At 45.8% G+C, this 14,667-nt stretch overlaps 1 protein-coding gene across 2 annotated transcripts in view; it reads right to left on the reverse strand.

The window, feature by feature from the left end:
* gpd2 (glycerol-3-phosphate dehydrogenase 2 (mitochondrial)) overlaps positions 1-14,667 on the reverse strand; it is a 231,470-nt gene that overhangs the window by 99,084 nt on the left and 117,719 nt on the right. For both annotated transcript variants that reach the window (XM_070875618.1, XM_070875619.1), the window contains exons 4-5: positions 13,169-13,293; positions 12,823-12,920 (exon numbers count right to left, since the gene is read on the reverse strand). In XM_070875618.1, coding sequence (XP_070731719.1) covers positions 12,823-12,920; positions 13,169-13,293 — 223 coding nt within the window. The remainder of the gene's footprint in view (positions 1-12,822; positions 12,921-13,168; positions 13,294-14,667) is intronic.

Below are 14,667 nucleotides of genomic sequence, written 5' to 3' on the forward strand. Positions count from 1 at the left end.
CTAGGAGTTAAATTAAAAAGTAGGACCTCAAAAGGTACTAATCTCAGGATTGCTACCAGTGCCACGTGCTAGTCAGAGTAGGAATTGCAGGATGAATACGTGGCTTGAGAAGTGGTGCAGAAGGGAGGGATTAAAATTTCTGGGACATTGGAACCGGTTCTGGGGGAGGTGGGACCAATACAAACCGGACGGTCTGCACCTGTGTCCTAGCCCCACCCGCCCGTTTTGGTCCCCCGGTACCGAGACGACGCGGGCGTGCAGAGGGCAACGCCAAGACTTCCTGCCGTGGTGGGGGTGATGGTGGCACGATCGGCTGTTGGGGGGGGGGGGGGGGGTGTTGGAGGGGAAGACGAAGCACGGGCACGGGCTTCCTCCTGACTCGCTTGTGTGCTGGGGGTTGTGCTTCGATCGATCACGGCACCTTGGGGTGCAGCGCCAAGCACAGCCAGCAACGCACACCGCATGGAATTGGTGGCGGCGGTCTGTGCACGCATCTTCTCCAGCGTCTGCTGCATTGCCTCTGCTTGGGCAGCGGGCTCCCGGGAAAATTCCAGTGCGGACCGCTGGAGATGCTCACGATTTATCGCGACCGTCTCCTCGCAGAGGGAGATCAAGTCCTCTATCCGATGGTCCACTGTAGGCAAGTGCTGAGCTCGCTGACCCGACCTCCATGGAGTTGGCGTGCGCACTACAACGCGCCTTGGCATTGCTGGCTGCACGCCGTTTGGTCCCGGTGCCTCTTCAGTCGCAATAAGCAACTTCTACGGTGGCCGCAGGTTCATCCCCCTCTGTGGCTTCCTCCATTTCTTCCTCCTCCTCAGGCTCGGTCGTATTCTCCTCCTCCTCCTCCTCCTGTGTGGCCTCCACTTGCACCTCTGGTTGACCTTCAAAGCACAACTGAGCCTATTGAGCTTATTCGATCAGAAGGGTACACATTACCGACAAGACTTTACATATTAATGTATCATGTGGATTTAACTGCCCCAGATAACCTGCCGTGGCTGCATCAGTCGCAGATGGACACAGGGGTTTATGAGGAGCGCACAGAGAAGGGGACAGTTGGCCAGATGACCTTCCCCTGTTCTTATTGCTTATGTTCTTATGTTGTCAACCTGAGAGTAGCACAAAGGCTGCATTCATGACATGACATGACATTACATCATCCGTACATTGCATTTTAATTCAATGATGTTACATTACTTTAAAACTGTTTCACACATTAGTCACGTGATGCATAGGAGGGTCCCGCAACACCACGGGTGGTGGCCGAGCGACTGGTGGTCCCCACCAGCGCTGCTGCACTCCTCCAGCTCACTTAAAGTCTGCATGTAAGCAGGGCCCCCTCCGGTGCACCTCCGCTGCGCCCTGTTGTTAGATATCTTCTTCTGAAAATGTGAAAATAGCATGGCATAAGCTAATTGACTAGGTAGTTTCATGGAAAGGCAACAGATTCAAACGTTATATGCAAATGAGATCCACAATTGATGCACGGTTATAACAAAGATCAGCGTGTTTTGGATCTACATATGTATGTATGTAAGAATTTCAAAATTTAATTTAATCTGTACTTACTCTAGCTGTCGCCACAAGGCTGTTCCAGCGCTTCCGGCACTGGTCGGGCCCCCTCACCTCCTGGGACGCCGAGGAGACGATGTCCACAATCTCAGACCACAGCTTCCTGTACGCCCGGGATGGAGGTTTGCTATTAGCACCCCAGGTAAGTTCTGCTCACCTGGAGTGGACCTCCTCGATGAGGGCCTCATTGGCCTTGTCCGAAAACGGCTTTGCTCTTTTCCGACCCCCATCCACGCTCTCGAATGATGATGATATCTCTACAATTTATCCAAATCTCCAACTCTCCAAAGACAAAAAACACATTATCCAAATCTCCAATGGCAAAAAACTCCACAAATCTCCTCCCTCCAACTCCAACAACTCTCTCCTTTATCTCTACTCTCTCTCCCACCACAAATCGACCTTACTGCACGTGTGGATGACCCGAGCTCCCAAAACATGCAAAATGCTGTCAACCGGAAAAAAAAAAATCGCATGCGCAGAAGCCCGTTGCTAGGGAAGCTTTTGCCTTCCACATTGCTGGCCGTTCCTTGTGCGAGCATCACATCGCTGACGTTTTGCATCGCCCATCGCCCACTGGCCTATCACCGAGTGGAAAATCGCCATCCAAAAAATGGGCGATGAGGCAGCGATCGGTAAGGCTGAGACATCGAACATCGCTGGAATATCGCCCATTTTTTGGACGATAGATAGCGAAGTGGAAAGTATAGCCCAAGGATCCTATATGTTTTTTAATAGCCTTCTCAACTTGTCCTGCCACCTTTACATATACACCCACAGATTTGTCTGTTCCTTCACCCTCTTTAACATTGTACTATTTAATACATATTGCCTCTCCTCAATCTTACTACCAAAATGCATCATTTCACACTTCTCTACATTAAATATCATCTGCCATGTGTCTGCCCATGTCTTCCTGAAGACTGTTACTATCCTCTTCATTGTTTACTACATTTGAATTTGACATCTGCAAACTTTGAAAGTCCAGGCCATCAATATGTATCAAAAAGAGCAGTGGTCCCAATACCAATCCCTGGGGAACACCATGGTGTAGTTCCTTCCAGTCTGAAAAGCAAACGTTCACCGCCACTCTGCTTTCTATCCCTTAAACAATTTTGTATCCATGCTGCCACTGTCCTTTTAATTCCATGTGCTTTAATTTTGTTAACAGGTCTATTATGTGGTACTTTGTCAAATACCTTTTGAAAGTCCATATACACAGCATCAACTGCACTACCCTCATCAACCCTCTCCGTTAGTTCATCAAATAAGTTAGTCAAACATGATCTGCCTTTAACAAATCTGTGCTGACTTTCATTTATTAGCTCAGACTTTTCCAAATACCAATTAATTTTGTCCTGGATTATTGCCTCTAAAAGCTCCCCCAACATTAGGCTGACCGGCCTGCAGTTGTCAGGTGTCAGATCAAGGGGCGCAAACTTGAACAGATATGGCGGACAAATTAGCCATTCAACGCAAGGTCTGGCTTGACCACATAAAGCATTATCGGGTCCAACTCTGCCAAAACTGTTCACTGGAATGCAAAGAGAATCCCCGGCTACTATTCTTATACCCCTCCCCTGTCTCCACCACACTCACCTCCAACAAGTGCGAGGATTTAGAATCATAGAAATTTACAGCACGGAAGGAAGCCATTTCAGCCAATTGTGTCTGCACTGGTCAACTAAGAGCTATCCAGCCTAATCCCACTTTTCAGCTCTTGGTCCATAGCCCTGTAGGTTATGGCACTTTAAGTGCATATCCAAGTATTTTTTAAATGTGTTGAGGGTTTCTGCCTCTACCACCCTTTCAGGCAGTGAGTTCCAGATCCCGACAACCATCTGGGTGAAGAGATTTCCCCTCATATCTCTTCTAAACCTCCCCCCAATTACTTTAAATCTATGCCCACTGGTTGCTGACCCCTCTGCCAAGGGAAACAGGTCTTTCCTGTCCACTCTATCCAGGCCCCTCATAATTTTATACATCTCAATCAGGTCTCCCCGTAGCCTCCTCTATTCCAAAGAAAACAGACCCAGCATCTCCAATCTTTCCTCAGCCAAAATTCTCCAGTCCAGGCAACATTCTTGTAAATCTCCTGTGTAACCTCTCCAGTGCAATCACATCTTTCCTGTAATGTGGTGACCAGAATTGCATGCAGTACTCCAGCTGCGGCCTAACCAGTTTTCGATACAGTTCAAGCATAATCTCCTTGCTCTTGTATTCCATGTCTCAACTAATATAGACAAGTATTCCATATGCCTTCTTAACCACTTTATCCACCTGGCCTGCTACCTTCAGGGATCTGTGGACCTGCACTTCAAGGTCCCTTTGTTCCTCTACACTTTTCAGTGTCGTACCACTTAATGTGTAATCCCTTGCCTTGTTAGACCTCCCCAAATGCATTATCTCACACTTATCTGGATTGAATTCCATTTGCCACTGTTCTGCCCACCTGACCAGTACATTGATATCTTCCTGCAGTCCGCAGCTTTCTTCTTCATTGTCAACCACACCGTCTATTTTAGTGTCATCTGCAAACTTCTTAATCATACTCCCAACATTCAAGTCCAAGTCATTGATGTATATATATATATATATATATACACACACACCACAAAAAGCAAGGGGCCCAGCACTGAGCCCTGCGGAACCCCGCTGGATTCCGCCTTCCAGTCACAAAAACACCCATCAACCATTACCCTGTTTCCTGCCTCTGAGCCAATTTTGGATCCAACTTGTCACTTTGCCCTGGATCCCATGGGCTTTCGTGACCAGTCTGCCATGTGGGACCTTATCAAAAGCTTTGCTAAAATCCATATACACGACATCATATGCACTGCCCTCATCGACTGTCCTGGTTACCTCCTCAAAAAATGTAATCAAGTTAGTCAGACACAACCTTCCCTTGACAAATCCATGCTGTCCGTGTCTTTCCAAATGAAGATTTATCCTGTCCCTAAATTCATGGACTTTTTTGTCTCAAAGGTGATACTATCCGATCCGCTGCCTCTGCCATTTCCCTTCCTTCTCCTAGCCCACTGAGCCCAACTTACTCTAAGGTTCCTCCCTGCCCTAGCCCTAAACTCGCATCTTTCTCCAGTTTCTCTCTGATCTCCTGTCTTGACCGCTTCACACTCATCTTGTCCAGGAGACCCACTTCCTGCTCCCTTGACCTTATTCCCACTAAACTGCTGACCACCCAACTTCCTTTTCTGATGCCCAGGTTAGGCGACATTGTTAACGGTTCTGTTTCCTCAGGTACTGTCCCCCTCTCCCTCAAATCTGCTGTCCTCAAAAAACCAACCCGTGACCCCACTGTGTTTGCAAGCTACTGCTCTATCTCCAACCTCCCTTTCCTCTCCAAAGTACTTGAACATGTTGTCGCCTCCCAAATTCATGCCCATCTTTCCCGGAACTTAATGTTTAAATCCATTCAATCAAGTTTCCGCCACTGCCACAGTACCGAAACGGCTCTCAAAGTCACAAATGACATCCTTTATGACTGACAAAGGTAAACCATCCCTCCTCGTCCTTTTTGACTTGTCTGCAGCCTTTGACACGGTTGACCACTCCATCCTCCTCCAATGCCTCTCCACCATCGTCCATCTGGGTGGGGACTGTATTCGCCTGGTTCCATTCTTTGATTTCTAATCATAGCCAGAAATACACCCTCAATGGCTTCTCTTCCCATTCCTGCATAGTTACCTCTGGTGTCCCCCAAGGATCTATCCTTGGCCCCCTCCTATTTCTCATCTACGTACTGCCCCTTTGCGACATCATCCGAAAACACAGCGTCAGTTTCCACGTGCATGCCAACGACACCCAGCTCCACCTCACCACCACTTCTCTCGACCCCCTCCACGGTCTCTAAATTGTCAGACTGCTTGTCCGACATCCAGTACTGGATGAGCAGAAATTTTCTCCAATTAAACATTGGGATGACCGAAGACATTGTCTTTGGTCCCCGTCACAAACTGCATTCCTTAGCCACCGACTTCATCCCTCTCCCTAGCATCTGTCCGAGGTGGAACCAGACTGTTCGCAACCTAGGTGTCATATTTGACCCTAAAATGAGCTTCCGGCCACATATCCGCAGCATAACTAAAACCGCCCTTTTCCACCTCCGTAACACTGCCCGTGCCTCAGCTCATCTACTGCTGAAACTCTCATCCATGCCTTTGTTACTTCCAGGCTTGACTACTCCAAAACACTCCTGGCCGGCCTCTCACATTCTACCCTACATAAATTTGGTCACCCAAAACTCGGCAGCCCATGTCCTAACGCGCACCAAATCCCACTCGCCCATCACCCCTGTGCTCGCTGGCCTACATTGGCTCCCTGTTAAGCAACGCCTCAATATCAAAATTCTCATCCTCGTTTACAAATCCCTCCATGGCCTCACCCCTTCCTATCTCTGTATTCTCCTTCAGCCTCACAATCCCCCCACCCCCCCTCAAAATCTGCCCTTTTGAGCATCCCCAATTATAACTGCTCAATCATCGGTGGTCTGGCTTTCAGTTGCCTAGACCCCAAGCTCTGGAACTCCTTCCCTAAACTTCTCCACCTCTCTACCTCCATTTCCTCCTTCAAGACACTCCTTAAAATCTACCTCTTTGTCATCTGCCATAATTTCTTTTTATCTGGCTCGGTGTCAAATTTATTTTTATGTCTTATAACACGCCTGTGAAATGCCTTGGGACGTTTACTACATTAAAAGCACTATATAAATACAAGTTGTTGTTGTATTCCTTTCCCCTTTATAAACAAGTGTGTAACATTTGCAATCCTTAACACGAATACTATAAACATGTCCATAAAGACTCTAGACAAAGCACCAACTAAGCAACTTTTCCTGTACTGCTTTTGAATGTGTGCCCTTGTGCAGAAGTTAACTAAATCAAAATTTTCCATGATAACAAAGCAAATGAATGTTAAATCAGACTACAAAATGTATCACTTCGCACTTTTCTGCATTAAATTTCATCTACACATGTCCACCCATTTCACCAGCCTGTCTATGTCTTCTTGAAGTCTATCACTATCCTCCTCAATGTTCACCACACTTCCAAGTTTTGAGTCATCTGCAAATTTTGAAATTGTGCCCTGTACACCCAAGTCATTAATATATATCAAAAAAGCAGTGGTCCTAGTACCAATCCCTGGGGAACAGCAGTGTATACCTTCCTTCAGTCCAAAAAACAACTACTATTCACCACTACTCTCTGTTGCCCCGTCACTAAGCCAATTTCAGATCCATGCTTCCACTGTCCCTTTTATTCCATGGGCTTCAACTTTGCTGAGAAGCCTATTATGTGGCACTTTATTAAATGCTTTTTGGAAGTCCATATACAACACATCAACCACATTGCCCTCATCAACCCTCTCTGTTACCGCATCAAAAAACTTGATCAAGTTAGTTAAACATGATTTGCATTTAATTAATCCATTCAGGCTTTCTTTTATTAATCCATACTTGTCCAAGTGACTGGTTAACTTTGTCCCTGATTATCATTTCGAAAAGCTTCTCCACTACTGAGGTTAATCTGACTGGCCTGTAGTCGCTGGGTTTATCCTTACACCCTTTTTTGAACAAGAGTGTAACATTTGCAATTCTCCAGTCCTCTGCCATCTATCTATAGAGGATTGGAAGATTATGGCCAGTACCCCCGCGATTTCCTCTTTAACTTCACTCAGCATCATAGGATACATCCCATCCTGGTACCTTATCTACTTTAAGTACAGACGGCCTTTCTAGTACCTCTTCTTTATCAATTTTTATCTCATCCAGTATCTCCACTACTTCCTCTTTCACTATGACTTTGGAAGCATCTTCTTCCTTGTGAAGACAGATGTAAAGTACTCATTTAGTACCTCAGCCATACCCTCTGCCTCCATGCATAGGTCTCCTTTTTGGTACCTAATCGGCCCCACCCATTCTCTTACTACCCATTTACTATTTGTATGCCTATAGAAGACTTTTGAATTCCCTTTTATGTTAGCTGCCAATCTATTCTCATACTCTCTCTTTGCACCCATTATCTTCTTTTTCACTTCCTCTCTGAACTTTCTATATTCAGCCGGGTTTTCACTTGTATTCTCAACCCAACATCTGTCATACATGCTCTTTTCCTGCTTCATCTTATATCTCTTTCATCATTCAGGGAGCTCTGGCTTTAGATGCCCTACCTTTTCCCCCTTGTGGGAATGTACCGCGACTGTACCCAAACCATCTCCTCTTTAAAGACAGCCCACTGTTTGATTATAGTTTAGCCTGCCAATCTTTGATTCCCGGCCACATCCGTTCTCAACCCACTGAAGTTTGCCTTTCTCCAATTAAGTGTTTTAAGTGCTTCCGGTCCTTTTCCATAGCTAATCTAAACCTTATGATACTATGATCCTTAAATGTTCTCCTAGTGACACTTGCTCCACTTGACCCACCTCATTCCCTCGAACCAAATCCAGCAATGCCTCCTTCCTTGTTGGGCCGGAAACATACTGATTAAGAAAGTTCTCCTGAACACACTTCAGAAATTCTTCCCCCTCGCTGCCCTGTACACTATTACGATCTCAGTCTATATTAAGATAATTGAAGTCCCCCATTATCACTACTCTATAGTTCTTCCACCACTGTGATTTCCCTGCAAATTCATTCCTTTAGACACTTCCCACTAGTTGGTGGCCTATAGAATACATCCAGTAGTGTAACGGCAGCTCCATTGTTTCTTAACTCTAACCAAATAGATTCTGTCCTTGACCTCTCCGGGACATCCTCTCTCTCCAGCACTAATATTCTCCTTAAATCAATACTGCCATCCCACCTCCTTTCGTTCCTTCCCTATCTTTCCTGAACACCTTGCATCCAGGAATATTTAGTATCCAATCTTGCCCTTTTTTGAGCCAGGTCTCCGTTATTGTCACAACATCATATTCCTATATGGCTCTGTGCACCTGTAAGCTCACCAACCTTATTTACCACACTTTGTGTATTTAGACACATGCACTGTAAACTTCTTAGGCTTTCTTGTATTCTCTTAGTCTGGCCCCACCTAATACCGTACTATTTCTTACTCTAGTGCTATCTGTCTTTCCCAATTCTTTATGCACTTTGTTTCTCCTTTCTAAAGCTACATCCTGGTGCCCACCCACCTGCCCAATTAGTTTAAACATCTTGGTGTTTACTACCTCTTTTGGGGGTCAATATTCACTACTTCGTATTAACAGGGTGGTAACAACTTCAAAATGGGGTCTGTAGCCTTACCAGTCGTTAACATTAGCGATGTAGTTGGCTCCATTTTGAAGTGGGGTCCATTGCACCTGCCTGTTTCAGGCTACTGGCCCCTTTTAATATGGAATCAGGAGTCCCATGATGTCATTAGGATCCTGATTGCCACTTTAGGGCTCAACTGTTTGGAGCCTGCACTGTGCACACTCTGACGAGTTCCACGGATGATGGAATCGAAGAAGCGTGCAAAAGACAAGTGTTGAATTATTGTGTGAGCTCCAGGGCTTATAAAAAATAAACTGAGCCGCTGCCGCCCCGGGACCCACGATAACAACCCCCTTTCTCTTCCCCCCCACCCCCCGCTCCACAACTTACCATACTGGCAGCTGCCCCGGCCTGATCTTGAGAACTCAATTCAGCGATCTGCATCGGGACACGCACTTAGCGCCACACAGCTTGCCTGCCAAATTTAAATGAGGCCAGGTCTCAAAATGGTGGGGGCCTCTTGGCCATCGGAACGGGCAGCCAAGCAGCGAGCTCCACCGATTGGTCGCTCCAAAACGTCGTTGCCCGTATGCTAACTCGCACCAAGATCAGCTCACCCATCACCACGGTGATCGCTGACCTCTACTGACTGCTAGTCCCCCAACACCTCCAGTTTAAAATTCCCTTCCTCAAGTTCAAATCGCTTCATGGCTCCATCCATTCCCACCTCTGGAACTTCCTCCAGCCCTACAACCCTCAGAGAATTCATGTCCTCCAACTCTGGCCTCATCGGCAATGCCCACTCCCTTCACCCCTCCATTGGCAACCATGTCTTCAGCTGTCCAGGGCCTAAGCTGCGGAATTCTCTCCCTAAACCTCTCCGCCTTTCTCTCCTCCTTCAAAGCTACCTCTGACCAACCCCTCCCAACATCTCCTCTTTGGCTAGGTGTCAATTTTGTCTGATTAAGCTGGAATAGAATCGCAAGTTATTTTTGGTGTAAGCAAATAGAAGCCAAACAGTATTGATAGTACCAAGTGTCTCTCATCATAATCAGTGTTCTGTAGGTTTTGTCTTCTGTAGAATAAAGCATCTTATAATTCAAATAGAATGTTGTCTCACCTAGTGTTAACAAGGTCTGCCTTCGGAGGGATTGAAATACTTGTACGTAAAACGTGGACTCTGGTCCAGAACACAAGGGAGTTTTATGGTTACACCCCTGGGTTCTGAAACTACACTAGTAGATAAAGGATAGTGAGAATTATCTTCCGAAAGACACAGGCAACCAGACTGCTTAAAGGAGTGGCTGACTCGAGTAGATCTCTGCAGCAGACCCCAAGGAAGCCACCATTCCAACCTAAATGAATCGGTCTTATCTGCTGCTGGTCAGTGCTAAAGACCACGGGCTGGATTTTTGGCTCATTTGCACCCCGGTTAGTGCCCCGGCGGGGTGTTAAATGCTGTTTTTAAGCATAATGCCAGGAGTCCAGGATTTACCGCCCAGCCGGTTAGATTCAGCTATTGATCAGCACTGGCGCAAAAGCTTACTGCCCCGCTGTCCATTTTGGCCGAGATCAAGGCGTCAGTCGTTGTACAATGCTGCGCAAGTGCCCCAGATGGAACTTTTGGCCCTTATTCCTCACTTAACACCCGCCCCAGGAAACACCTGAAAAAACCAGGCGGTCCCAGGATGCGGCAGGCGGTATTGGCAGCATTTTTAAATGGTGGGATGAGGTTCCTACATCACAGGTCACATTGACTACAATGGTTGCGCCCATCACGCTTCGTGAAGCTCCGGCTTGCAAACTTCACTTTTATCTGTCATTATATTGCCCTTACAACTTGAGTGAGAAAATGTAATGGGGGCATTACTACTTCGACAGCGTATCATTCTCCACACTATTGCCAGGTGGCGTCAAGCTAGAAGGAGGGCTCTTGGCTATGTCGGCCAGATGATGAGAGGCCGAAGACATCCGGGGAGGAGGCCTCACCCCTCCCCCACGGGTTTGCAGGCACCAACGCTCATACCGCCAGCTCTCTGAGGAGTCATGTGTGAGAAGGCTGCGCTTCCGAAAGGAAGTGCTGACAGAGTTTTGCCATCTCCTACAGGCAGACCAAAGCCTGGACCGCTCTGGAGGCAGCCTTCAATACTCCCCTCAACAAGTATCCGAATTCATTGTAGTGTGCTGCATGCTGCAAAACTTGGCCATCATGAGGGGCCAGGCATTGTCAGTGGGGATTGCATGCCCGCCTCAGGAGGCGGAGGATGATGAAGAGGAGCCTGGCGAGGCCCCCATTGGATAGCCACCCCACCCAGGGGGGGGCAGCGTGGAGATGCTGCCGGACCAAGAGTTGCACATCGCCAGCTCGTAATGGACTGGCTCTCCTAAATGGAGGAAACTGAGGGATGGAGCTAATGTTGGAGATGCTATGTGCCCCCATAAAGGCACATCTCCGGTGAATGTTAGAATGATGCACAAGAAATCAATGGCAAATGATGATTCATATATTTTACTGGAACAAAGTCACAAAAACTCCCCCCACCCAAATTAAACCATACAATATACAACGTTATGGTGCAGGGCACTTAACAACAATGAAACTTCTTTACTGCTGCAAGTTTCTGCTCGGGCACACAAAGTCCGTTGTGCAATGCCCGTGTTAATGCCAACACTCCTTCAACTTACATTTTTGCCGAAACTTGCAGTCGAGGGTGAAAACTATTTTCAGGCGCCATCTTTAATGCCCCGCCATGATTAGTGCCCCGAAATCGCAAAAGCAAAAAATGCAGCCCCACATGTGTGTTTGAACATTGCAAAGGGGCACCTGTGACCTACTACCTACAATCCATCACAAATTGACTGATGACAATAATGTATCCAACCGTTGGCTAGAAGGACCCGGTCGTGTAGAAATTAAGGCTGTGGTAACTTTCAAAGCGTTAGGTAGTGCAGAGCTAATGTTGGACTGTAGTTTGCTTGCAGCTGACCACAAAAGATCAATGATTACCTTCTTGCTGAGGCACAACTTCCCAAACCACTGACCTTTCGTATGATATACACGCTACCTGGAGAGCTACTGGCTCCTATAATTCTGCCTCTCGATATCTGCCTATGCTGCCACAAGCAAAAAAATAAAGGTGATGATTTTAACCCTACCACATTGGCAGAAACCGGGGCAGGTGGGCTGTTAAAATCTCTTAGGTTACCTTCCTGCCTTGGGAGACACCAGGAGATGATAGTACCCGATTTTAAGCTGCTCAACTGAACACTCGCCTAAAGTTAGCATGGTCCTTTCTTACATCTTGAGGTTGGATGGGGACCCGACTGCAATTTTAACATCTCCAGGACATACCAGGAAAACATGGGCCTCCCCTGCTACGGACTCACCCCTTTCCTTTCCCAATGGTGATGACCTCCGCAGACCTACCTGGTCTCGGCAGGCAGCCTTGAATGAGCGATTTCCTGCTACTTCCCACCAACCTAAATGGATGGGAAATCAACCGGCAGGATTTAAATAAAACCCGGAAGTTAAAATAACCTGAGCTCATTTCTTGAGCAGTGGTAGAGTTTCTAACTCACACCACTACTCACCCGAGTTAAAATTGGGCTGACGGTTTCTTCAGAAGCTGTGTTGTCCTGGAAGGGAACAGCTCACTCCACGGTGCTGTGCTAGATTTAAATATGGGCTATAAATGCGCAAAATGTGGGAACTTACCAACAGTGCAATTCTGCAAGGGGTACATTTGATTGCCATTTAACCAACTCAATTGCAGTTGGCACAAGAGCTCCACTATTACTGCAGATATGAGGGTAGAATTTTGAGAATGTACAAAATGCAAACAAATGGTAGGCTAGATAAATGCAATGCCTGGAGGAATGTCTATCCAATTATCACCAAGATTAACTTTACTTGTGTTAAGTTCAAATTAATTTTCATACCGTTTTGACAGATAGCTAGTGCAATATTAGGAAATATTTCAACAGTAAAGCATAGACAAAACCCCCTAAGTGGCATTTCAATTATATTAAGAAATACTTACTTGTAAAGAGGGAGCATTATAGGCAATTGTTTTGCAATATGTGGAGCAACCTGAAGCAAGTTGGCACGTTCCCGGACTGCTTCTTTCACTAGTCTATACTATAAAAAGGAAAATAATTGGCAGTTACACATATTATGGATATAATTTATTAACTGTTTAAATGTGTCTGAAAAGAATGTAGACAGATTAGCAGTTCAAAGCTGTGTTTATCGGCAAATGTACTCAATGCAGAGTCATTCCATGATAATAACATAATAAGCAAGAAATAATACATAAATACATATTCTTTTAGAACAAACAATGCTAGGCATATTTATACTAACACAATTTTGTTTATTATTTATACCTGTTCATAATCTAAATTTGTGAATGCTTTCTGTAGATATCGTACTCCTCCGTGGATAAGCTTAGTGCTTCTGCTACTGGTCCCAGAAGAGAAGTCCTCTCTCTCGATCAGTGCAGTTTTGAGACCTAGGCAGAAGCAAAATGATTCTCTGTAGCTTGTTCTAAATTACCCTACTTATACAATATTTCCCCCATCCTTTTAAAAAAAAAACCCAATGCATTTCCTTCAATTGAAGACTGCCTTCACCAAACCAGGTGAGCTAACGAAATAGGTAAATTTTCCACTTCCACGCATTTCCTGGATGCTCGATGGGTGCAGCGATGGGCTTGATCGGCCAGACAAACCATTCCCAACACAGGCCCACTGGGATCAGGGAAGGTAAGGAACGCCATCAGGGTCTTCTGCCTCAGCTGAAGAGCAGCTGCCAGAACAAACAAGGCCCAAAGATAATCCTGCAGGGGAGTGGGGAATCCTGCTAAAACTACATATACCTTCTTTCTGTATCCATCTTCAGGTTGCCCCGAACACCCTCGCAGGTTTCCGGTATATAGTCAGGTTTCTTCAGATATCCTCTGCTGGAGCACAATGCGCATGCGCTGAAAACTAGCTTTTCCGACCTGTCAAGCTTCCGCATCTCCACATCCAGGACATTCACATGGGCAAGATTGCGGTATTTACCCATATCGTGCCCAGCGCTGTCCTGAAAACTCTTGCACCTAATAAAAGCAGGCCGCACAGACTACTTTTACAGACGCAAGAGTTTTAAAATACACAAAAACATAATAAAATAAAATTTAAAAATCCCATTTTATTGTTAAAAACCCTCCCCACTATGGTAAGTTTATTTTAAACCATAATTTTAAAAACTTTTTTTTTTTTTTAAATCGGAAAAATATGTATTTTTTAATAATACATAAATAACTAATTTACATTAATAAAAACATGGTGTATTTTTTCTATTTTTTTGGTGTTTTGGGTGGTTGGGGGAGATTCCTCAATCATAATAATGGGAACTCCAACTTACGGAGTTCCCATTATTATGAATGAGAACATACTTTACCGGTTTGGCTGCCCAGAGCCATTTGACTGCAGCTCCAGCCCTGCGCATGTCCTGTCGTGCACGCGCTCCGACGTGCAGTGAGGGGAAGCCTCAGGACTGGGATCTCTCGTGGGTGCAGCAGGATAAGGTAAGTGCGCATCTTTTTAAAACTTTTTTTACCTGATCGCCTGCGAAAAGCAGCTAACCAGGATTTCTCGGCCATTGTATTCTCAGGATGTGCGAATCTCTGGCAAGGCCAGCATTTATTGTTCATCCCAAATTACCCAGAGAAGGTGGTGTCACAATTTGATACAACAGAGTGATTTGTTGGGCCACTTCAGAGGCAGTTTAGCATCAACCACAGTGTGGAACTGGAGTCACACATAGGCCAGACCAAATTTACGAGCTTTATATTTCCTGATTTTCTAAAAACTAAATTCAAATTCTCAAACTACCATGA

The sequence above is a fragment of the Pristiophorus japonicus genome, chromosome 3 (assembly GCF_044704955.1).
Source record: "Pristiophorus japonicus isolate sPriJap1 chromosome 3, sPriJap1.hap1, whole genome shotgun sequence".
In the NCBI taxonomy this organism is placed as follows: domain Eukaryota; kingdom Metazoa; phylum Chordata; class Chondrichthyes; family Pristiophoridae; genus Pristiophorus; species Pristiophorus japonicus.